General features: G+C 37.0%; 1 protein-coding gene across 1 annotated transcript; it reads left to right on the top strand.

Moving 5' to 3' along the window:
• The first annotated feature begins 6,391 nt into the window (after positions 1-6,391).
• On the top strand, positions 6,392-25,116 carry LOC110291974 (arylacetamide deacetylase-like 2). Its single transcript, XM_021159153.1, has 5 exons — positions 6,392-6,529; positions 8,307-8,529; positions 9,728-9,797; positions 16,766-16,937; positions 24,514-25,116. Exons 1-5 carry the CDS (start codon positions 6,392-6,394, stop codon positions 25,114-25,116), a joined length of 1,206 nt encoding a protein of 401 aa, XP_021014812.1.
• Positions 25,117-25,342: the final 226 nt, after the last annotated feature.

Here is a 25,342-nt window from a genome sequence, read left to right as displayed (position 1 = left end):
ATTTGGGAAACAACACCCTTCTCAATAGTTCCAAATAATATAAAATACCTTGGTGTGACTCTAACTAAGGAAGTGAAAGATCTGTATGATAAGAACTTCAAGACTCTGAAGAAAGAAATTAAAGAAGATCTCCTATGCTCATGGATTGGCAGGATCAACATTGTAAAAATGGCTATCTTGCTAAAAGCAATCTACAGATTCAATGCAATCCCCATCAAATTTCCAACTCGATTCTTCAACGAATTAGAAAGAGCAATCTGCAAATTCATCTGGAATAACAAAAAACCTATGATAGCAAAAACTCTTCTCAAGGATAAAAGAACCTCTGGTCGAATCACCATGCCTGACCTAAAGCTGTATTTCAGAGCAATTGTGATAAAAAAAAAAACAAAAAAACAAACAAAAACAAAACTGCATGGTACTGGTATAGAGACAGACAAGTAGACCAATGGAACAGAATTCAAGACCCTGAGATGAACACACACACCTATGGTCACTTGATCTTTGACAAGGGAGCTAAAACCATCCAGTGGAAAAAAGACAGCATTTTCAAAAAATTGTGCTTGCACAACTGATAGTTATCATGTAGAAGAATGTGAATTGATCCATTCCTATCTCCTTGTACTAAGGTCAAATATAAGTGGATTAAGGAACTCCACATAAAACCAGAGACACTGAAACTTATAGAGGAGAAAGTAGGGAAAAGCCTCGAAGATATGGGTATAGGGGGCAAATTCCTGAATAGAACAGCAATGGCTTGTACAGTAAGATTGAGAATCGATAAATGGGACCTCATGAAGTTGCAAAGCTTCTGCAAGGCAAAAGACACGACACCGTCAACAAGACAAAAAGATACTGGGAAAGTATCTTTACCTATCCTAAATCAGATTGGGGACTAATATCTAATATATATAAAGAACTCAAGAAGGTGGACTCCAGAAAATCAAATAACCCCATTAAAAATGGGGCTCAGACCTGAACAAAGAATTCTCACCTGAGGAATACTGAATGGCAGAGAAGCACCTGAAAATATGTTCAACATCCTTAATCATCAGGGAAATGCAAATCAAAACAACCCTGAGATTCCACCTCACACCAGTCAGAATGGCTAAGTTCAAAAATTCAGGTGACAGCAGATGCTGGCGAGGATGTGGAGAAAGAGAAACACTCCTCCATTATTGTTGAGATTGCAATCTTGTACAACCACTCTGGAAATCAGTCTGGTGGTTCCTCAGAAAATTGGACATAGTACTACTGGAGGATCCAGAAATACCTCTCCTGGGCATATATCCAGAAGTTTCCCAACCAGTAATAAGGACACATGCCCCACTATGTTCATAGCAGCCTTATTTATAATAGCCAGAAGCTGGAAAGAACCCAGATACCCCTCAATAGAGGAATGGATACAGAAAATGTGGTACATTTACACAATGGAGTACTACTCAGCTATTAAAAAGAATGAATTTATGAAATTCCTAGGCAAATGGATGGACCTGGAGGGCATCATCCTGAGTGATGTAACACAATCACAAAGGAACTCACACAATATGTACTCACTGATAAGTGGATATTAGCCCAAAAACTTAGGATAACCAAGATATAGGATACAATTTTCTAAGCGCATGAAACTCAAGAAGAACGAAGACCAAAGTGTGGACACTGTGTCCCTTATTAGAATTGGGAACAAAACAGCCATGGAAGGAGTTACAGAGACAAAGTTTGGAGCTTTGACAAAAGGATGGACCATCTAGAGACTGCCATATCCAGGGATCCATCCCATAATCAGCCTCCAAACGCTGACACCATTGCATACACTAGCAAGATTTTGCTGATAGGACCCTGACATAGCTGTCTCTAGTGAGAGTATGCTGGGGCCTAGCAAACACATAAGTGGATGCTCACAGTCAGCTATTGAATGGATCACAGGGCCCCCAATGGAGGAGGTAGAGAAAGTACCCAAGGAGCTAAAAGGGATCTGCAACCCTATAGTTGGAACAACATTATGAACTAACCAGTACCCCGGAGCTCTTGACTCTAGCTGCATATGTATCAAAAGATGGCCTAGTTGGCCATCACTGGAAACAGAGGCCCATTGGACTTGCAAACTTTATATGCCCTAGTACAGGGGAACGCCAGGGCCAAAAAGTGGGAGTGGGTGGGTATGAGAGTAGGTGGGAGGGTATGGGGGACTTTTGGGATAGCATTGGAAATGTAAATGAGGAAAATACCTAATAAAAATATTTAAAAAAAAGACTGCATTCACAAGCACAATGTGTGCCTGAGGTTGGCAAGTCACCCCAGTAAACTATCAAGCCTTAGGGAGCAGCCAACATCTCAGATCTCTGCCTCGCTTCTCCCAAGAGAAGCAGCCCAGGATCTTCTTTGAAGGGAGAGGAGACTATTGGAGAGTTTTGGCCTTAACTTTGAATTTTGGCTGGGTAGTTTGTTTCAGAACCACTATGGCCACACAGCTCCCCAGTGAGATTGTTATTTATTATCTGACTCTTACACATGAGGAAACTAAGATTCTTGATTACCAAGCTGCCAAGTAAGTGAAACTATTGCTGGACTCTGGCAGATCTTACTACAGATTCCCTATGTTTCTTCTCTTCATGGAACTATACCACATGAAGTTTAAAACAAAACTCCAAATGTAGAATCTGTCAATGTCTTTCTTAATCCTGTATTTCTTCACCCCATCTATGAGGTGAGCAAATTTTTTTAGTAATTAAATTTTATTGTAATTTTATACATATTCAACTTATAAAAAAGTTAAATTAGCCTAATGTCTATCAAAAAGTCTATCTGATCTAGATCTACAATGGATCACTAAGTATTAGGTGCTTGACAAAAAGATGGATTGTGGACTGGGCATACCAGTAAGTCAGAGGTGTACTTCCTCCAGGAAACAGTCACCTCCTAAACTTTTCATAATTTACACAAATAACAACACAAATATATGAACACATGAGGAACAATTTTCATTTAAACTACCATAGCAAGTATATGCACAAAGGGTGAAAATATAGTAGAATTCATAATAATAGGAGAGATAGAGAAATAGATGAACAGTCTTAAAATGAAATGAGAAATATAACAATACAAGGAAATCATTATGAGACATAAATGCAAGAGTGGAATTTTATAGGTTTATTCCCTCACCCCCTACTCCTGTTACCTCTCTCAGTTTCCTTGTGTGAATGCACATGTGATCAGGAAGTTTCAAGTCTTGGAAGCCTCCATAACACCATGCACTCTACTCATTTGGAACACAAAGTTAAAACAATCCCCTTTTCTCCACTAAGTTGCTTTTGATCTCAATGTTCTATCAGTCACAGAAAAGCAACGGATGTAGATATTGGAACCAAAGGTGGCATGTTGCTGTGAGGAACCTGACCATCTTAGGTTTTGAAGGTATGTTGAAGCATTTGGAACTAGACAAACAAATGAATGTTTTAAGTAGAGTAATGGAGCTTTAATCAAGAGTGTGGAAGACAATTTTGCTGAAACCAATGTGGACAGTAGAAATCTCGTTCATAAAGACTCAGCAGGAATCAGAGACTGTATAAACCACTAGGCTAGATGCCATTTATGTGATATTTTGGCCAAGAATCTAGCTGTATCCTTCTAATGTTCTAAGAATTTTTTTATGAGACTAAATTGAGAACTAGTATACTGATTTATTTTCCAGAGGATGTTTCAATATAGCATAATGTTGAGCCTGTGGATTGGTTATTACTGGTCACTCTTATGTACGTATGCAATGAAAAGGAGCAGCCAGGACAGGACGAAATGATATGTGCAGCTTGGAGCAGAAGAGGGCACCAGGACACTTAAAAGTAAGTCAATAATGTACTGAAGAGGGAGAGGTGGTGTGATTGTTCAAGAGATTAGCATCATCAAAGAAAACCTCCCTGCTTTGCAGGAGAGAAAAAAATGGTGCCCAAGAGTCAGAGTCCACCAAGAAAGAGAAAATAAGGGCTTTCTTCTCTCAAAGAGAATAATTGCCTAGAAAAATTTCATCAGCTTCAATGTACACAGCTGTAACTGTGGTTCAAGAATAGCAAGATCGATTCCAAATGGGCAGGCTAACTTGTCAATGCTGTGCATGTGATGCTGGTTTGGAGCCATTCATGATTCAAGGTACATGAGATCATGGGTTTTTTCCTCCATGGTTTAAAAGACCTGGCTCCCCAACTCTCTTTGACTTTGTAATGGTAGGAGCTGTAGTTCTCCTGACAGCCAGATGTCTCCTTCTCTGTGATTAGAGAACGGATGTCACCAGAAACAGTATAAAAATCTGTGCAAGTGAACAGAACTTTTGGTGCCCTCTTCCAATCCCATGGACAATCAGAATTCTGCAGTTCGAACCTGTTCTTAAAGGGTTCAATCCCCACTGACACATCATTCTGCTCTTGCTCAGGAGCAGTTGAAGTCAGAAATTCATGGGAAGTAAAAACCAACTACTAGAAGTGGGTAACTAGGGGCAGACCTCTAAATACTGTTGTGGGCTCTCATGGTAAGGAATGTTAGGGCATTGCCACATTCATTCTGTGTGTGTCTCTCTATCTCTATCTCTCTTTAGATTTTTTTCATAGTTGGGCATGGTCTCATGCTATAGCTTTGGATGTACTGTATGTTCTCTTTGAACATGTGATTCTTCCGTTTGAACTTCCTCATGCTGGGATTACTATCATGCCAACAATGCCTGGCTTACTTTGTTTTCTTTATGTCTTTGGACTAAGGTCAATTCTATGTTTAATGGATGCTTAGTCTCTGTGCCACGTGATCAGTGAACTTTGGAAACATATGTCTCATGATTTTATTTATATTTAATATTTGCTTTGCTTGTTCCTGTGTCAATTGAGCTGAACATTACTGGCCTGCCTCTTATGTCTTCATGCTCATTTGTTTTTATAGAGCCTGTATTAAAAAATAGCCAATTTTGTGACTTCTTAACATTTTCCTGTTACTAAAATTTTTGAGCTTTCAACAAAAGAAAGTTAAGTTGTTTTTACTTTTTTTTTCCTCTTCCAGTTGATATATTCTGTTTTGATAAGTAGAGAAAAACAGGGTTTGCCATGCTGGACATGAGGTAGGGGAGGGGTTACAAAACCCTGTGTAAGTTCTCTGCAGCTCAAAAGTAAGAAGAACATGCAAGAATCATAATTGAGTTCTCTTTCCATTGTGGTCATGTGGTATTGTTTCCTTTGCTTCTTTTCAGCCTCTGTCTTCTCTTTCTAAAATCATTTCTTTTATTTTTTGAGTTTACAATATAACTACCTCATTTCTTACCTTCTTTGTCTCCCTCCAAACACTCCAATATACTGCTCTTTGCTGTTCTTTTCAAATTCATGGACTCTTTAATTAATTGTTGTTACTTACATATGTGTATATGTGTATGCATATATAGTCTTAACTGTATAAGTATAACCTGCTCAACATCTTCTATCCATGTTGCATGTAGTTCTGTTGTCCCAAATGCTTTTGAAGAATTACTTTCTTCTGATATTTTTTTCGTTCTGGTAGATATCAACATAGGGTTGGTAAACACAATAGTAAGCAAGAACATGGAATGTCATGCCAACAATAGCTTCTGCCTCAAACTTTTTGGAGAACCTTGAAAGTGGACATAAATAAGGGAATTATTCTATTACAATATTGGTAGAAAGACCTCAGGACAAACAAATAGAGCAAGGGTGTTTCATCAAAGGAATGGGCATAAATCAGGTTTAATCTAGTACTTACATCTTTTACTTAATGTAAAATATGACAGACACAATGTTGCAATGAATGATTGCTTAATGAATACATATTATTCTCATAATGCAAATATATGTGAATTTCCTAAATTTAACCTTCATATGTGATATTTTAATACTGCCTAATCTCCAAGTGAGTTAAATGTGTAAATTTGACAAGCATTTAGTTTCCTGTCCTACAGTCCATTGCTCACCTCACACAGTATATTTTATTGTGCTATAGACTTTAGTCGTTAGGTTGATTCAATGTTATCCCTATTTTTTTAAACTTCTTATCTATGCTTTTGGTAAAATGTCACCAAAATGGATTTTTAATCTTTCCTGTGCTGTTCTAAGAGTCCCACTAAAATGTGCTTCACTTATGTTAAACAAGAATTTGCTATTCTGTAATATTTTTGCTCTTAATACAAACCATTAATATATGCTTCACAGTACACTTTGTTCTACCAAAAACACAGTTGCATAACCTGTTGTAACTATGAACTGATCATAGTGCTTAAACTTCCCTGGGTGTTTCTATGTTGTCATTTGACCCAGATAGAAGTGTCTTCTACCTTTGTCTTACGACTTAGCAATTTATATGTGAGACCGCATTTGACTACTCACATAAAGAAGTTTGCAGATTTACCATGAGGTACAAAACTCTGTGCTTTGGATTCTTTTTTATCTTCCTTGCTTATCAGACTTATATACCCATACCAGAAAACGTTGAAGAGCCATGGAAAGTGAGAGTCATACATGCTGGAATGAAAATATCAGCACTTATGGTAATACTTTTTTCCTGAGAAATTGGGAAATTTTGTTATGAATAGATATGAAATTTTCTTTCATCAGTATTTTGAAAGATACTTTGCTTTTCTTTAGTGCTACATCTACAAATTACTATAGTTCATGTGGTTAACATTTGAGCTAATCATTAATATGCTTTATTGACTATTGAAGGAATCACAGTGTTTTAAAGATGCTATTTGTAAAGTTAATAACATATTGATGACACAAAAGAACTAGTATTCCTAAAAGAATATTTTGGTAGTTGTTCAGATGTTTAAGTATACTTGATGTTTTTTCGGCTCACATATTTTCTTAAACTCATGTGTATAGACCATTCAGATTATAAAAGTTTGTATATATTAAACTTTTCATTGTTTTAGTATCTTTCCCCTTTTAAAGGTAATTCATAAGCTTCCTATATTCAAAATATTCTTATGCCAAATATATGATCAATATTAACTGTGTTAATTATCAACTCAATAGTAATAATTTCGTTACAACTTTATGCAAGTGTTATGTTGATATTAAATAAGTTATATTGTAATAATCAGAATAATATTTTGATAGTGGCATTTACTTCTATTTTTCATATAATTCAACAATTATTTGTGTAATAATTATAGAGATGTCTGTTCTATATGCTTATGTATTTGTGTGTTATAATAGCTTATCTGTAAAATCCACTAGAAAGCTACTCTGTGTACTCATGAGTAGGGCACATTTCTGTTTCGAGCAAAAAGTGTGCTATATGGCACATACACCCTGACATGCCTCACAAACCCACATCACCTAAAGGCCACATTTTGGCAGCTTCTGCTTCTGTTGTTTGTCTTTAGGTCCATGTTGTTGGGATTGAGACTTTATTAATGGCAGTGCCTAAATCTGAACTCATGAATACGTCTCATTCTCTTTAACCAAAATATGCTTCTGTTAGGAAGCCTTTGGCTATTATGAAAATAGGAATGTTTGGGAAGTAGACAAAGAGTCAATAGTCAGAGAAGATGCAGCAATGGATGGTAGATGAGGAAGACATGGCTATTTTGCTGCAGAAGGATGGTGATCTCCCCATGCTAAGCAACTGCCCTATTATCATTCTGATTTCTGTAATAATATACCCTGGCAAAAGCAACCTAAGTGAGAGGATGCTTATTTTAATTTACAACGTAGAATATAATCCATTATCCCATTATTCCAGGAAGATCAAGCACACATATTTGGATGAGCTTAATAAAGAGAATCTGCAGTGAGGAATTCGACAGGACCTCAGGTGGAGAGAAGAGATCTTCCGGAGTGTTACAGCTCTTGGAACAAAAGGCTCAGACAAAGGAATAGTTCTCACATACCTTTAATTCCCTGCATGGCTCTATATACAGTTCTGGGGGTTATTTAGGGTTTGACAGCAGGCACCTCTCATTGACTTGGACTGAGAGTTTGGGGGAAGCCTTATTTGAATGTGGGAGGGCTTGGTGCTATTCCTAAGTGGCTGATAGCCATGCCTCTCTTGTCTGGGTTGTGGGGGCGGGTAACTCTGGTAACTCCGACAGAAGCCAGGGCCCACGAGACATGAGAGAACTCCTTCCTTCCCATGTAAGTGAATTATCACTATCGGGTCCTGGGGTTCAAGATCTAGCCTTGACTGGAAACCAGGCTGTCTGCGCGTAGCCCATTGCCCCAAACACTACCTACTAACTTTTTTCCCATTTAATTCCTATGTGCATTTACTATTACTAACATTTAAATATTAATGTTTACATTTGGATGTTGTTGTAATAGGGTACATTGTTGGAAAATATGGGTCTTATGAAATTTGAAGAGTTTTTTGCCATATTAATGGAAGCTCAAAACACAAAGCCAGTTTCAGATGAAAACATTACAGTGATCGACACAGACTTCAGTGACATTCCTGTTCGTCTGTATTTACCCAAAAGAAAGTCTGAAAAACAGAGACCAGCTGTGATTTACATTCATGGTGGCGCCTATATCTTGGGAAGCTTCAGTAAGTATGGATTTAAATGTAGGTTTCACTTGATTGCATTTATTAGAGTAAATGGAACACTGTGCATTCTCATGACCTTGATACACTTTTTCCCGCAGTGATTTAGTTTTCCCCTTAAACAGTTGATAGTAGTCATTATGCTTGTGTTTTACAGCATGAATACAATTTTATTCTCTTTAAGTGATTGTGTTTTCACAATGAATTTTGACATTGTTTTCTGTTAAGATTTGATCATAAATTTACCCTAACTTATTCCCACCTCTTTGTATAATCACTAGATACAAGCATGAATATGTTGACTGATTTAACTACAACTATATTTTCCCTTATATTCAGAAAAGTAACTTAAAGTTTAGTTGTAAATGTATTAAATATGAATGACTTTACTTAAAAGTTTAAGCTTTGCATAAGGGAAAAGAGCTTTTTTTTTTTTTTTTTTTTTAAAGAATTACCCCAAGAAGTATATATAGTAAGTTAAAGTTCCATTATTAAGAATTACAAGGACTCCAAAAGATCTTTAAAGATTAATTATATTACAATCTGGTTTATATTACAGTGATGATTATATTGTCTTCAACTTATTTCTAGAGTTCTGATGTAAAGCCAGTTTAATGGATATGACAGGAGTTATTTCAAGAGAGTCGAGGCATACACTTTTTCTTCTTCCAGAAATAAAAATCAACAAAGAATGATTTGTTACTTCTAAAGCTTTGGGATTATGATCTTCACCATTGTCCGTGGTCACCGTTGGTGCAATATTGTCTGGTGTAGCTTCTTTCCACACTGCTCAGGCATATGCCTTCTCCTGATAAAACTGACCCCAGACAAGAACAGAGCATGTTTGTAGACTGTGCTCTGCAGCGAGGGTCATATGAGTGAGCAACAAAAAGAACCCAGTGGAAGTTTTCTGAGAGAACACAGCAAGTCATCAGAACGTCGCAGCTTGCTTATTTCATTGTGACCAAACTGAATTTGTCTTCTGGCCCAGCTCAGGAGTAATTTAGTAGGCAGGAGATATAATGGTCTTGTTACTCCAGTTTTCCTACATGAGGTGACAGAAGTGTCAATGGACAGGTTTCCATCAAGTAACCACAATTCAAATAATCTATGATTTATAGATGTGTATGGGTGATGTGTCTAGATGAAAATTGCTTGGCTTTTATGCAGCTCTGCTCTACACTTATTTCTTCCATTCCAGAGATGCTGCCTTATGATTCTGTAAACCGATGGACATCCAACAAACTTGATGCTGTTGTTATGGCTCCAGAGTAAGAGACCTGGCAATCTTTAGTTTTGTGGTCTTTTGTTTATAATCCAAGTCTCACAGTCCTCAATGGTGGCTGGGCTACTGCTGGGGGATTTTTATTTATAATTCTTTTTCTTAGTACTATAATATCAGTGATTCTTCAACAGGCACAATTTTGCTTTCATCTCTGCCATGGTAGACACACATGAGATACAGAGAAGTAAGCATCTTTGTCCATAGAGCAGTGATAGCTCTGAGAACATAAAGCCTACACAGGTAATATACCTACAATGTATATCCATCATATCTGGGAGGTTTTGGGCTTTATTTGACATAATAACAAAAACAATGTGTAATAGAATTATTCCAGGGTTCATTAATATTATAATCAATGCAGGGACCATTCTAATATTGCAAGAATCTTTTATATGACAGCTCTTAGTATTTTATGACTTTTACTGCTCATATGTCTAAAAATATACTGGAAAGTTTTATATATGCCTGTTACTTTATGACCTAATTGGTGTATACAGCACTTCTTAAATCCTATCATGAAGTTGGAGAAGATTAGCTTTTACTTACAGATATTATAATACAGAAATTAGTTTACAAAACTTTAGACTTGTGCAGAAATGCTAAAAAGAATTTTGACTGATGATATTGTAGAGTTAAGTAGCAAAGACTAGAAAGTTCAGTACTGTCTTGTTTACAGCTACCTCTTCAAAACAAGTGGAATTACATGTCTGAGAAATTTCTAAACAGTAATGATAGTTTGCTTTCCTCGTTATAATTAACCAATATTTCCACATCACAACTTAAAGAATTTTTTAAACAATTAAATAAGGTATATATAGTTTAAGCATTCTATAGTTTTTAGGTATTTTTGTAATTACTGTGAAATATTTTAATGTTCTTGGTTGATATTATGCTACTTAAAAAAACTTAGACACTTCATTTTTTTCCATTTTTTTATTACGTATTTTCCTCAATTACATTTCCAATGCTAGCTCAAAAGTTCCCATGCCCTACCCCCCCCACTCCCCTATCCACCCATTCCCACTTTTTTGCCCTGGCATTCCCCTGTACTGGGGCATATAAAGTTTGCATGTCCAATGGGCCTCTCTTTCCAGTGATGGCCAACTAGGCCATCTTTTGATACATATGAAGCTAGAGTCAAGAGCTCCGGGGTACTGGTTAGTTCATAATGTTGTTCCAACTGTAGGGATGCAGATCCCTTTAGCTCCTTGGATACTTTCTCTAGCTCCTCCATTGGGGGCCCTGTGATACATTCAATAGCTGACTTTGAGCATCCATTATGTGTTTGCTAGGCCCCAGCCTAGTCTCACAAGAGACAGCTATATCAGGGTCCTTTCAGGAAACGCATGCTAGTATATGCAATGGTGTCATCATTTGGAGGCTAATTATGGGATGGATCCCTGGGATATGGCAGTTTCTAGATGGTCCATCCTTTTGTCTCAGCTCCAAACTTTGTCTCTGTAACTCCTTCCATGGGTGATTGTTTCCATTTCTAAGAAGAGGCAAAGTATCCACGCTTTGGTCTTCGTGCTTCTTCAGTTTCATGTGTTTTGCAAATTGTATCTTATATCTCGGGTATACTAAGTTTCTGGGCTAATATCCACTTATCAGTGAGTACATATCATTTGAGTTCTTTTGTGATTGGCTTACCTCACTCAGGATGATGCCCTCCAGGTCCAACTATTTGCCTAGGAATTTCATAAATTCATTCCTTTTAATAGCTGAGTAGTACTCCATTGTGTAAATGTACCACATTTTTTGTATCCATTCCTCTGTTGAGGGGCATCTGGGTTCTTTCCAGCTTCTGGCTATTATAAATAAGGCTGCTATGAACATAGTGGAGCATGTGTCCTTCTTACCGGTTGGGACATCTTCTGGATATATGCCCAAGAGAGGTATTGCTGGATCCTCCGGTAGTACTATGTCCAATTTTCTGAGGAACCGCCAGACTGGTTTCCAGAGTGGTTGTACAAGCTTGCAATCCCACCAACAATGAAGGAGTGTTTCTCTTTCTCCACATCCTCGCCAGCATCTGCTGTCACCTGAATTTTTGAACATAGCCATTCTGACTGGTGTGAGGTGGAATCTCAGGGTTGTTTTGATTTGCATTTCCCTGATGATTAAGGATGTTGAACATTTTTTCAGGTGCTTCTCAGCCACTCCGTATTCCTTAGGTAAGAATTCTTTGTTTAGCTCTGAGCCCCATTTTTAATGGGGTTATTTGATTTTCTGGAGTCCACCTTCTTGAGTTCTTTATATATAGTGGATATTATTCCCCTATCTGATTTAGGATAGGTAAAGATCCTTTCCCAATCAGTTGGTGGCCTTTTTGTCTTATTGACGGTGTCTTTTGCCTTGCAGAACCATTGCAGTTTCATGAGGTCCCATTTGTCAATTCTCGATCTTACAGCACAAGCCATTGCTGTTCTATTCAGGAATTTTTCCCCTGTGCCCATCTCTTCGAGGCTTTTCCTCACTTTCTCCTGTATAAGTTTCAGTGTCTCTGGTTTTATGTGGAGTTCCTTGATCCACTTAGATTTGACCTTAGTACAAGGAGATAGGAATGGATAGATTCACATTCTTCTACATGATAACCACCAGTTGTGCCTGCACTATTTGTTGAAAATGCTGTCTTTCTTCCACTGGATGGTTTTAGCACCCTTGTCGAAGATCAAGTGACCATAGGTGTGTGGGTTCATTTCTGGATCTTCAATTCTATTCCATTGGTCTACTTGTCTGTCACTATACCAGTACCATGCAGTTTTTATCACAATTGCTCTGTAGTAAAGCTTTAGGTCAGGCATGGTGATTCCACCAGAGGTTCTTTTATCCTTGAGAAGAGTTTTTGCTATCCTAGGTTTTTTGTTATTCCAGATGAATTTGCAGATCTCTCTTTCTAATTCGTTGAAGAATTGAGTTGGAATTTTGATGGGGATTGCATTGAATCTGTAGATTGCTTTTGGCAAGATAGCCATTTTTACAATGTTGATCCTGCCAATCCATGAGCATGGGAGATCTTTTCATCTTCTTAGATCTTCTTTAATTTCTTTCTTCAGAGACTCGAAGTTCTTATCATACAGATTTTTCACTTCCTTAGTTGGAGTCACGCCAAGATATTTTATAATATTTGTGACTATTGAGAAGGGTGTTGTTTCCCTAATTTCTTTCTCAGCGTGTTTATTCTTTGTGTAGAGAAAGGCCATTGACTTGTTTGAGTTAATTTTATATCCAGCTACTTCACTGAAGCTGTTTATCAGGTTTAGGAGTTCTCTGGTGGAATTTTTAGGATCACTTACATATACTATCATATCATCTGCAAAAAGTGATATTTTGACTTCATCTTTTCCAATTTGTATCCCCTTGATCTCCTTTTGTTGTCGAACTGCTCTGGCTAGGACTTCAAGTACAATGTTGAATAGGTAGGGAGAGAGTGGATAGCCTTGTCTAGTCCCTGATTTTAGTGGGATTGCTTCCAGCTTCTCACCATTTACTTTGATGTTGGCTACTGGTTTGCTGTAGATTACTTTTATCATGGTTAGGTATGGGCCTTGAATTCCTGATCTTTCCAAGACTTTTATCATGAATGGGTGTTGGATCTTGTCGAATGCTTTTTCTGTATCCAATGAGATGATCATGTGGTTTTTGTCTTTGAGTTTGTTTATATAATGGATTATGTTGATGGATTTCAGTATATTAAACCATCCCTGCATCCCTGAAATAAAACCTTCTTGGTCAGGATGGATGATTGTTGTAATGTGTTCTTGGATTCGGTTAGCGAGAATTTTATTTAGTATTTTTGCATCAATATTCATAAGGGAAATTGGTCTGAAGTTCTCTATCTTTGTTGGATCTTTCTGTGGTTTAGGTATCAGAGTAATTGTGGCTTCATAGAATGAGTTGGGTAGAGTTCCTTCTACTTCTATTTTGTGGAATCGTTTGTGCAGAACTGGAATTAGATCTTCTTGGAAGGTCTGATAGAACTCTGCACTAAACCCATCTGGTCCTGGGATTTTTTTTGGCTGGGAGACTATTAATGACTGCTTCTATTTCGTTGGGGATATGGGACTGTTTAGATTGTTAACATGATCCTGATTTAACTTTGGTACCTGGTATCTGTCTAGAAATTTGCTCATTTCGTCCAGGTTTTCCAGTTTTGTTGAGTATAGCCTTTTTAGAAGGATCTGATGGTGTTTTGGATTTCTTCAGGATCTGTTGTTATGTCTCCCTTTTCATTTCTGATTTTGTTAATTAGGATGCTGTCCTTGTGCCCTCTAATGAGTCTAGCAAGGGTTTATCTATCTTGTTGATTTTCTCAAAGAACCAACTCCTTGTTTGGTTGATTCTTTGAATAGTTCTTCTTGTTTCTACTTGGTTGATTTCGCCCCTGAGTTTAATTATTTCCTGCTGTCTACTCCTCTTGGGTGAATTTTCTTCCTTTTTTTCTAGAGATTTTAGATGTGATGTCAAGCTGCTAATGTGTGCTCTCTCTAGTTTCTTTTTGGAGGCACTCAGAGCTATGAGTTTCCCTCTTAGAAATGCTGTCATTGTGTCCCATAGGTTAGGGTATGTTGTGACTTCATTTTCATTAAACTCCAAAAAGTCTTTAATTTCTTTCTTTATTTCTTCCTTCACCAAGATATCATTGAGAAGAGTGTTGTTCAGTTTCCACAAGAATGTTGGCTTTCCATTACTCATGTTATTGTTGAAGATCAGCCTTAGTCCATGGTGGTCTGATAGGATGCATGGGGCAATTTCAATATTTTTGTATCTGTTGAGGCCTGTTTTGTGACCAATTATATGGTCAGTTTTGGAGAAGGTCCCTTGAAGTGCTGAGAAGAAGGTATATCCTTTTGTTTTAGGATAAATTGTTCTGTAATATCTGTTAAGTCCATTTGTTTCATAACTTCTGTTAGTTTCACTGTGTCCCTATTTAGTTTCTGTTTCCATGATCTGTCCATTGGTGAAAGTGGTGTGTTGAAGTCTCCCACTATTATTGTGTGCTTTGAGCTTTACTAAAGTGTCTTTAATGAATGTGGCTGCCCTTGCATTTGGAGCATAGATATTCAGAATTGAGAGTTCCTCTTGGAGGATATTACCTTTGATGAGTATGAAGTGTCACTCCTTGTCTTTTTTGATAACTTTGGGTTGGAAGTCGATTTTATTTGATATTAGAATGGCTACTCCAGCTTGTTTCTTCAGGCCATTTGCTTGGAAAATTGTTTTCTAGCCTTTCACTCTGAGGTAGTGTCTGTCTTTTTCCCTGAGATGGGTTTCCTGTAAGCATCAGAAAGTTGGGTCCTGTTTGTGTAGCCAGTCTGTTAGTCTGTGTCTTTTTATTGGGGAATTGGTTCCATTGATATTAAGAGATATTAAGGGAAAGTAATTGTTGCTTCCTATTGTTTTTGTTTTAGAGTTGGCATTCTGTTTTTGTGGCTGTCTTCTTTTTGGTTTGTTGAGGGATTACTTTCTTGTTTTTTCTAGAGTGTGTGTGGGTCCTTGCAGGTGTCCAGAGACTCCGAGGGCAAGGAACACCGGTGCTGGAGTGGACCGAAAGGGACTTGTGCCCCTAATCAGGCCAGGCTATCTGCTTCCCTAGATAATGCAGTCTCAGGTTCCGAGCAATTGGATTGGAGCAGACACTGTGTTCTACTCACCAGAGGTCTTAAGATCCTGTGGGGGATCCTGTGTGGGTTCTTGCAGGTGTCCTAGACACTTCTTAAAATTTATAAATTCACAAGGAATATCTGAATATCATAGTTTGTCATAGAGCTGTGATTAATTGAAGAAATCAATGAATATTTTAGTGTCTAAAAGTGAGAGTTAAAAAGTGAGACAGCTCAATTGAGGTGTGCCTTTATAACAGAACCCAGTGAGAGGTGGGCAAGAAGGGGGGATGCACAAATTGTGATACTATTTTGTCTTAAGACTTACAATATTTTAGTAATATACTTTATATGTTCTTATATCAAACTCTTAATTTTAATTCAAATCTTCATGCTTATTAAATGAAATTCTACCTTTCTGTGGAATTTTGATTTAAATAAATCTCTCTTTTCTCTTTTTCCAATTTTTTATTAGATATTTTCTTCATTTACATTTCTAATGCTATACCAAAAGTCCCCTAAACCCTCTCCCACCCTCTGCTCCCCTACCCACCCATTCCCACTTCTTGGCCCTGGTGTTCTTCTGTACTGGGGCATATAAAGTTTGCAAGACCAAGGGGCCTCTCTTCGCAATGATGGCCAACTAGACCATCTTCTGCTACATATGCAGCTAGAGACACAAGCTCTGGGGGGGGGGGGTACTGGTTAGTTAGTTCATAGGGCTGTAGCCTCCTTCAGCTCCTTGGGTACTTTCTGAAGCTCCTCCATTGGGGGCCCTGTGTTCCATCCAATAGCTGACTGTGAGCATCAACTTCTGTGTTTGCCATGCACTGGCATAGCCTCACAAGAGACAGGCATATCAGGGTCCTTTCAGCAAAATCTTCCTGGCATATGCAATAGTATCCGCGTTTGGTGGCTGATCATGGGTTAGATCCTTCTGTGTGGCAGTCTCTGGACTAAATAAATTTCTAATTAAAGAGAGATACCAATGTTTTTCTCTAAGATTTTCTAATTTTAAATTACTTGAATTATCTAATCAATAATCATGAGTTGCTTTTGAATCCCTGTCTTTATTGAGGGCCTGGTGAAGCTTATAGATTTTCTGAGGGCAAAGATGCATCCATTCTCACTCTTCTCCCAGTAGAAACAATACCACAAACCCTTTAAACCAGAATCTACTTCTTGTTTTAAAATTGAAACTGTTAGTAAGCCCAGGATTAGTTGATGGAGTTAAACGTTCAAAGTGGGCTAATTAAAAAAAATCTGGGAAAATTGAGATATAATTGAAAACATAAACATAATCATAATTTCTCCACTGGTTTTGTTTGTATGTGTGTTTGTACCTTTAAAGCTACAGGCTCGCTCCTCAGCATCTATTCCCAGCTGCCCTTGAAGATTGTATTTTTGTGATCAAGTTCTTTCTTCAGGATAAAGTTCTTGCAAAATATGGAGTGGATCCCACTCGCATCTGTATTTCAGGAGACAGCTCTGGGGGCACCTTGGCAGCAACAGTGACTCAACTGGTATGTTATATATATTATACCTGATAGAAACCAGCACAGTTTAGTCCTGAAATGAAAGAAATCGTCTGGATGCTGTGATTCTATTATTTTTAAACTATAACTTATACAATGTAAAATAATCCAGTAAATTTATTATTTTGCATGATTTTAGCTTTAGTTTTGGTTTTAAGTAAGTAATAGTAAATAAGGATTTCATAATCCTTCTCTTTCTCCCATCTATCTCTTTCTGTCTATCTCTATCTCTGTAAGTGTGTGTGTGTGTGTGTGTGTGTGTGTGTGTGTGTGTGTGTGTGCATGTTTACTGAGCATTGAATCCAATGTCCAATGCTGTGTGCTTGCTAGACAAAAGGTCTTCCATGAAACTATGTAATATCTTCCTTTTAAACTCTTCTCAAGTTAGCCTACCAAGTTTAAAAAATATCCCAAGGACTATGAACTACCATTTAATATAAGCTTTACTGTTAATATTTTAATGGTCAATTGTAATATCTCTTGTGATGTTGGTATCACTGTACTTGATGTGTATTAATTAATTTCTTGTCTCTGTAACTAGAAAAGATGACAAGAAGCAGCTAAAAGAGAAATGAGTTTTGGTGTGACAAGATACACTACATCATGGTAGAAAAGCCATGGAAGCAGGAGCGGGATTATCTCTGGATGGAGCAGGAGGGTGGAGCTGTTTGTTTACATTTCTCCAAGACACACAGAAAGAGTCATGAAGCAGAGGACATGTATAAATGGTGTCCAGTGGCTTGTTCCTCCTGGTTCACTTCATAGTCTCACCGATAGGCTAATGTCACAGAGGAATTTTCTTTCATGTTCCCTCATGTTACATAAATCTAGCTTTTGTCATGTTTTCAAACAAAATAAAACAAAACAAAACCAGCCAGAACAATTGAGTTTTTTTCACTTTGACACAGAAACAGATCATCATTCAACTCTAGCCTTTCCTCTCTTATTTATTCCTAATATCTTATATTAATATTGTGATACCAATATTCAACATATTCCAACTTTAAAGTCCCACAGTCTTTGCAAATTCCAAGACTTTGACAGTTCAGTCACTATAAATTATTCAAAGTCTATCTACAATTCCAAAGTCTATTACTGTGGGATCCTGTAAAATAATAAATTAATTAAATACTTTTGTATTCCAAGAAGGAAGAATCAGTATTGATTGTTCCAAGTAACCAAAAAATTTCACTCTAGTGGTTCTTAATTCAAAATATCACATAAATGGCCATGATAGAGTCTTTAAGAGATTTTCAAATTTCTGTACAAATGCTGCTTACTGGCTTGACTCTCATGGCTTGCTCTGTCAGTTTCATCTAGTACAGCCCACGCAGAAGCTGTGTTGTCCACAATGGGATGGGTACAGCTACAGCAATCACTAGTTACGAAAATATGCCACACTTTTGCCACAGGCCAATCCTATAGAGACATTTTCCAAGTAGCTTTATGTTCTTAGATATCTCTAGCTTGTGCTGATTTGACAAAAACTAACCAGGACACACATCAAGTACAGTTTGCACTGCCCATATATTCTTGGATGTTTCAGCTTTGCTTAAGGCGAAGTCAACTGGAGCCACATCCTTAAAGAAAACAGACATAAAAAATCAATAGCTCATTTGAGAGAGTGAGTCAAATTTAATGATGTTTAAGGATTGACACATATTATTTGCTAAGTAAATTTAATAATCTTCATAGACACTAGAAAGCTAAGCATGTGTGTACTTCAGTTCATGTTTACAGGAAGGGCATAACCACATTTATAATGATCTTACATCTCTTTGTATTTTAACTTTTTTCTCCTAAAGTTTTACTTAACTTTTTCATGTTTTACATGTATGAGTGGTTTTGCCTGCATGAATGTTTAAGTCCCATGTGCATGCAATGCTCACAGAGGCCAGAAGATGGCAATGTATTCCGCAGAAAGTGACGTTATTGACAGTTTTGAGCTACCATGTAGGTACTGGGATTCAAACTTGGATCCTCTACAAATGCAGCAAGTGCTCTTAACTGCTGGCACATTTCTACAGCTTGACAACATTTCTGTCATTAAGAGCAAATTATAAAATTTTTTACTGGAAAATAAAAGAGTATATGATTTTAGAACTTCCAAGAGCTATCTATTAATAGCATTTGCTAATTAATTCTGCAGAATATTTTTCTTTTTAATTCATAATTCAATTGGTTGACCAAAGATACTGAGCTGAATCTGAGCTGAATCTTTAGAACACCTGTCTTCAATGATGATTTTCCTCTTCAATTTTCTTTTGTTTCTTTTATTGAGAAAAATTAAAGAGTTCCTGTTTTAGAAATATGATAAAGTCATATCTTAAGCTATATTATATTCTTAAACTATGCATATCTTTATAGAGTCTTGTCTGTGCCATTTCTAAAATTCCTAACATATTCTAGTGTTACAATATAGCCTTTGATATTCAACTTCTTTATCGAGGAAGCGTCTCTCAATCAAATTCAGATCTCACCAATCTGGCTGTTCTTGCTAGCCAACTTACCTTAATGATGCCAGTTCTGCTTTCCCAGGCTGCAATAGCACACTACAGGCCTACATGTCACATAAATGGGTTCTGGAGAACCAAACTCTGGTTCTAATGCATTGTGAGGCAAGAACTTTAACAGCTAACACATGTTTCCCACAGTAGCCATTTAAATACCAATGAAAGTACTCTATCATTCATGCAGAATCACTGCCTTTGTGTGTCTTGTGCTTAGATATGTATTTTATACCTAGCAGAGGAGTGGAAGTGAGCACAGATTATGTCACTAGTACAAGTATGATACTATCTCCATTATAGGATGAATGTGCACATCCCATCAGCATCTATACTTTCTGCTTACTGCAAATTAACAAAGGATAGGCAGTAACAGCACTATGGCTCACCCATTTTTCTCACATTCTTTAGTTGCCCTGTAAATGGTTAAAATGGGAAATTACATAAGGAAGAAAGAATGTGAAGGGGTTCATTTGTTGCTTCTTCTTCATTGGTAGCAAGTTCTAATTTCAGGAGAAGCCAAGGCTATTACATCTTCAGGATCTTCAGGTTTTTTAGCATCTCACATTCAGATCTGGAACATGGGCTCAGAATTCTGGTGAATGTAAAAAGGGCCAAGAAATAAAGCAAAGTCTGAGATGGATAGAATTAAATATGCTATTGTAATGAAATAGCTATTGTGGGATTTACATGTCAGCATCAGTGAAACACACATGCCATCTCCTATGCTCATCTACATGATTCACTATCCTATTAAGTTCAATTGCATAGAACTGCATGTAAAAGAAATTATTAAGAATTTTAAATTATAGATTCTGAGCTTTTAAACAAACATGAGGTCCTTTTGGATACAGGGCTTTTGACAAGTCCTTGGCTGCACTTTCACACATGATCTCTAATGTACCACCACTAAAAACAATGTTGTTACACTATTCTAAACCATGCTATTGAAAACCAATATAAAATGTTAGAGATTACATACACAAAAGGAGTCATATATTTGGAGCAGATCAAGGAGGCATATAAGAGATGGTTTGATAGAGGAAAAGGAAGATAGAAATCATAAAATTATATTATAAATTCAAAAACAAAAAAAGTAATTAAAATGTGCCACTTTACTGAGGAAGAGTATTACAGTTTTTAAGTCAATTCTCTAGCTTACTAGGCTCATATGTCTTAATTGTAATTTTTCATGAAGTTTCAGAATGAGGAGTCATGTTGTTGAATGTGACATCATTTTTGTATCCTGAATTTAAAAGGAAATATCAAACAATTTCAGCTTTGTCCACATAGCAAGGGTAGAATTACATGTTATCACATTTCATTTATCTTTTGACCTTTGCAAACTAGTTTGAGTCATTTTTTTAAAGGAATAACATTCTCACCTTACTCATATTCTTTTAGTCAGTTTGTATATAGGGTAAGAAATAGATGCTGGTGCATGATCATTTTCAAGGATTCATTCTTGGATGATGTTTTCATGAGGCTCAATATGAGTGTATTTTCCTTCCCTGAAGGCTCAACTTTCTTCCATGGGTTTGTGCAGCACTTATTCACATTGCCTATATTAATTAGAAGACATACTTGTTAAGTAGCTGCTATCTGCTTTTAAATACTGTCTGTATGACTGCAGTGACTGTATGCTGCAATTGCTGTCTGTATGACTGCAATCTATCATTTTTTTAAGAGTATAAAAAGCTCAAAATAGTATTAGTTGATTCATCCTTGCATGCATAGTCTGAAAGGGACAGGAGTGGGCACTCAATCCCCTGGCTGGAGTTACAGACAGTTGTGAGCCACCATGTGAGTGCTAGCAATGGAAATCAGGACCTCTAGAAGAATAGCCAGTGCTATTGACTGGGCTATTTCTCCAGCTCCAAACTGCATATATTTTTAGGACATAGTTTGACACATGGTCTTTAATGCAAGGTGAGAATTGAACATTGGTGCATTGGACTTAAAGCATATTGTTCTGTGAATTTAGGAAGTGACTATCTTGCTTAGGTGTTTGTATGTACAAACATACAGGTGCACGCATATAGGTAAAATGAAAAAAAAATGCACCAGGGTATCTGCAATAATTGTTACTAGACTGATAACCCTGTAGTTGTGGATAGTATAGGGTCATTATCATTGGACAATTTATATACCATGTAACTGAAGAAGATTAAATTTGACCTAAGTCTTGAAATAAGATGGGTAAGGATGTTGGAGTCTAGATTAGCAGACAATATAAGGGAAGAAGTATGGCTATCAGGAGTGAAACATTTGTGGAAAATGTTGTGTCCTGGAGTGGGAACAATAAGACCTGCATCAATACTGCCTACCAGCAGATCTTGTCCTTTCTGCTTCCATTCCATGTATTCTGCTTTGTCAACCACACTGGGAAGAAAAAGGAACGGTTTCTACTCAACAATTGCTACACATGCTTCTTCATTTCTCTGGGGTGTCTACTAAAGTTTGTAAAGGTAGCTTCATGTAAAGTCTTGAAATAATTCAAGAAACCTATCACATGGTGGTTATTATATACCTCTTTTCATGATCTGGCTTTTCTAGCTAGGAAGGAGGGGATAGCCATCCAACTGCAGTGGTTTTCCATCCAAGGTTCTAGTACAGTGCAATAAAGGAGAGGGTCTCCGGGTTCATAGTAAGCTGAACACCACACATTGACTCTGGGGTCAAAGTAACTACCTTAAAACTCTGTGAGATATAAAAGACTAAAAAAGGCAGCAGTTTTGTTAACATCTGGACCCCCTTTGATCAAATCAGACCCCATGATTTCTCCAGCTGGTTAATGGATAAAATATTTGTGGTTACTGTTCAGATTTCCATGGTGTTAATAAATCCAAGCAATGATAAGTCTTCAATTACTGACCTTCAATTACTGGTCCTTTATAAGGACCATTATAAGTGAAGGTCCTATTTACCAGAGCTTCTGGGAGATTTGGTATGTTATACTCTGAAAGTATTTTAGTGTACCAGGAACCACTGTTTTGGGGACACTCCTTACCTTAGCTCTTTCCATTCTGCTAACCTGTTGATTTGCTGGCATTTCTTGGTTTCTTTTGATGTAAATTTTGTGGAGTTTAAAATATTGCTGAGAAAGTCATTATTCTCTTTTTAATTAATGTGTGAGTGATTTAATTTAATTAATTTTTCTCTTTTTTGTGTGTCTTCATGGATTTATATTCACATGAGTGTGCATATTTGTTTGCTCTGACATGTACATATGTCATACATATGTGTGTTTAAGCATGTGGCAGTCAGCTTGCTTTTTCCTCATTTTCCTTTCCATTCTTTATTCTTTTCTTTCTGAAATAGGCTCTTACTGTGAGGCATTTGTTGGCCTGTAACTTAATATACAAACCAGTTTTGCCTTGAAAATCACACACACACACACACACACACACACACAATATAAAGTATACATATATTACTTTCTACTGATCCCGGAGCTCACCAGGATCACCTATTAGATTAAATAGCCAATAAACTCAAATGTTCCTTTCTTTCTCTACCCTAGCCTAGCACTGGGGTGATGCTCCCACTATATCCAGGTCTAATTTCAGGTCATGTTCTTGAGGCTTATTCTGGCAATGATATTACCAATTGAGCCATCTCCCAAGAATAAGATTTCACTTAACTCATAAATTTCTTGTATATCTCAATGAGCCATGAAAAACTTAAACTGAAGCCGGGAGTGGTGGCACACGCCTTTAATCCTAGCACTCAGGAGGTAGAGGCAGGCAGATTTCTGAATTCGAGGCCAGCCTGATCTACAAAGTGAGTGGAACAGCCAGGGCTATACAGAGAAACCCTGTCTCCAAAACACAAACCAAACCAAACCAACCAACCAAACAAACAAACAAAAAACTTAAACTGAAGTATAATCTTCCTGTTTCTCAAGTACCATCAGGAGGCATTAACTGAATTGGGGACCATGTCAATTATACATGAGAGAGCTACTGCTTGTCTTAGCCTCAGTTTTACTCTTCTACTACTTACTCTCCAAATGATCTGGGACACTGCATTTAATTTGGAAAAGTACCAGCCTAAAGACACTGGGAAGGATCAAGAGTCTGACAACATTTCCTTAGGAAAAAAAATTCTTTCTTCATTTTCCTTATGAACTTGCTGGACTGTGCCTATTGTATGTGCATTTTGGAGTTTGTCAGATAATTTTTTGGGGGATGGGTTGTTGAGAGTTCAACTAATCCTCTTCCTTTATGTAAATTAACTTCTTTGATGGGGCTTGTCCTTGATCTAAACAGATCTCCCCTGTGGAGGGTTGTAAGGCTGTAGAGACAGACATTTGTGGTTGTTGTAGTACTGTATAAAACACATGTGCTGCTTAAGTGATGATCCTTTGGAGGCCACTGTACATTTCTCCTGAAGTGAGCAGGACTATAAAATGAGAGGGAAGAATATCCTTAAAGCTACAAACTCTCATTTTTGGTAAAGACAGATTACACATAAATTGTTTGACTACTTCCTTTTGCCCTTCTGATTTTTGTATTTTCTGTCATATTATAATACTAATTAGCTAAAGGTAAGGCATATGATAGTACTGTTTTCAACATGTAACAACAAATGGTTATGTTCATTTGAATGAGCACTGACATGCTGTTTTATTATATTTATTGTCTGTTCCTTTAATTACTATTTGTCAAACATTGTTATAAGCAAGTTGGGTATCATGACATATGTCTATGTCCAGATCACTTGGGAGGCGAGACGTTTTATATAGATAAAAATAACTTGTCACCAAAAACTAAAAAAGTATTTTTGAACATAATCTTTCTGTCATGTTCAGTAGGACTCCAGATCATGGTCCTATTTGCTTGCCATGTGTGAATGAATGTGTGTGAACAGGAGAGTATGTACCACTTTCTCACTGAAGAAGATGAATGATGTTCATGCTTCAAAGAATGAGAAAATATGAGAGTAGTCATTAGACACTGGGTTTGTAAATTTATTTACCTCAAGTGACTAAAACAAAGGTGCCACGCCTTCTGCTTAAAAGCTATTGACTCATTAACACTCATATTGTTTTACAGCTACAGGATGATCCAGACTACAAAAACAAAATTAAGGCACAAACCTTGCTATATCCTGCACTACAGGCACTTGATACCTTAATGCCATCTCATAGAGAATATAAGCATGGTCCCTTTCTGACGAGGGAGGTAGCAATTAGGCTGACATGTCTATATTTATCAGAAGATAAAGAATTGCCCAAGACAATACTGAGAAATGCTCATGTGCCTCAAGAGTCAAGACATTTGTTCAAGTTTGTTAACTGGAGTGACTTCCTTCCTGAAAAGTACAAAAAGAACCATGTTTACACTATGCCAGTTCTTGGAAATCTAAATGCATCCCATCCAGGACTTGTGGATAGTAGGGCATCACCTTTATTAGTCAATGATTCCCAGTTACAGAAATTGCCATTAACTTACATCCTCACATGTGAACATGACATCCTAAGAGATGATGGACTTATTTATGTCACACGACTCAGAAAGGTTGGAGTTCCCATCATCCATGACCACGTAGAGGATGGAGTCCATGGAGCCATATCATTCGCCACAGCACCGTTTTATTTAAACTTAGGTCTGAGATTAATAGATAAGTATATAATTTGTTTAAAAGAAAATCTATGATGGTACATGTAGCTAGTTGGTCATTTATTTAGCAATGCAACCAAAACATTATACTTTAAAATATTTTAAAATTAAAGAGTTTATCTATGACTTGAACTTTGGATAAACATAATTTAATTGGGTGTGTTAGGACAGTTACTTTGCTAATTTTCAATGCTGACAAAACTGGGATATTTGTTTCATTGTCATCTTTATTATCATGAGTTAAGATACTCTTTAAGATTTC

Source organism: Mus caroli, unplaced genomic scaffold (genome assembly GCF_978045245.1).
Source record: "Mus caroli unplaced genomic scaffold, Mus_caroli_1 scaffold_3, whole genome shotgun sequence".
Lineage (NCBI taxonomy): Eukaryota > Metazoa > Chordata > Mammalia > Rodentia > Muridae > Mus > Mus caroli.
Note: the sequence above shows the minus strand (reverse complement) of the source record. Positions and strands in the feature narration are given on the sequence as shown.

What these genes read in the sequence shown, in the direction of transcription:
- LOC110291974 (XM_021159153.1), top strand. Translation starts at nt 6,392, where the DNA reads ATGAGGTACAAAACTCTGTGCTTTGGATTCTTTTTTATCTTCCTTGCT. An exon ending in TGAAAATATCAGCACTTATG is followed by an intron (nt 6,530 to 8,306) that starts GTAATACTTTTT and finishes TTGTTGTAATAG; the next exon opens with GGTACATTGTTGGAAAATAT. An exon ending in CAGCAACAGTGACTCAACTG is followed by an intron (nt 16,938 to 24,513) that starts GTATGTTATATA and finishes ATTGTTTTACAG; the next exon opens with CTACAGGATGATCCAGACTA.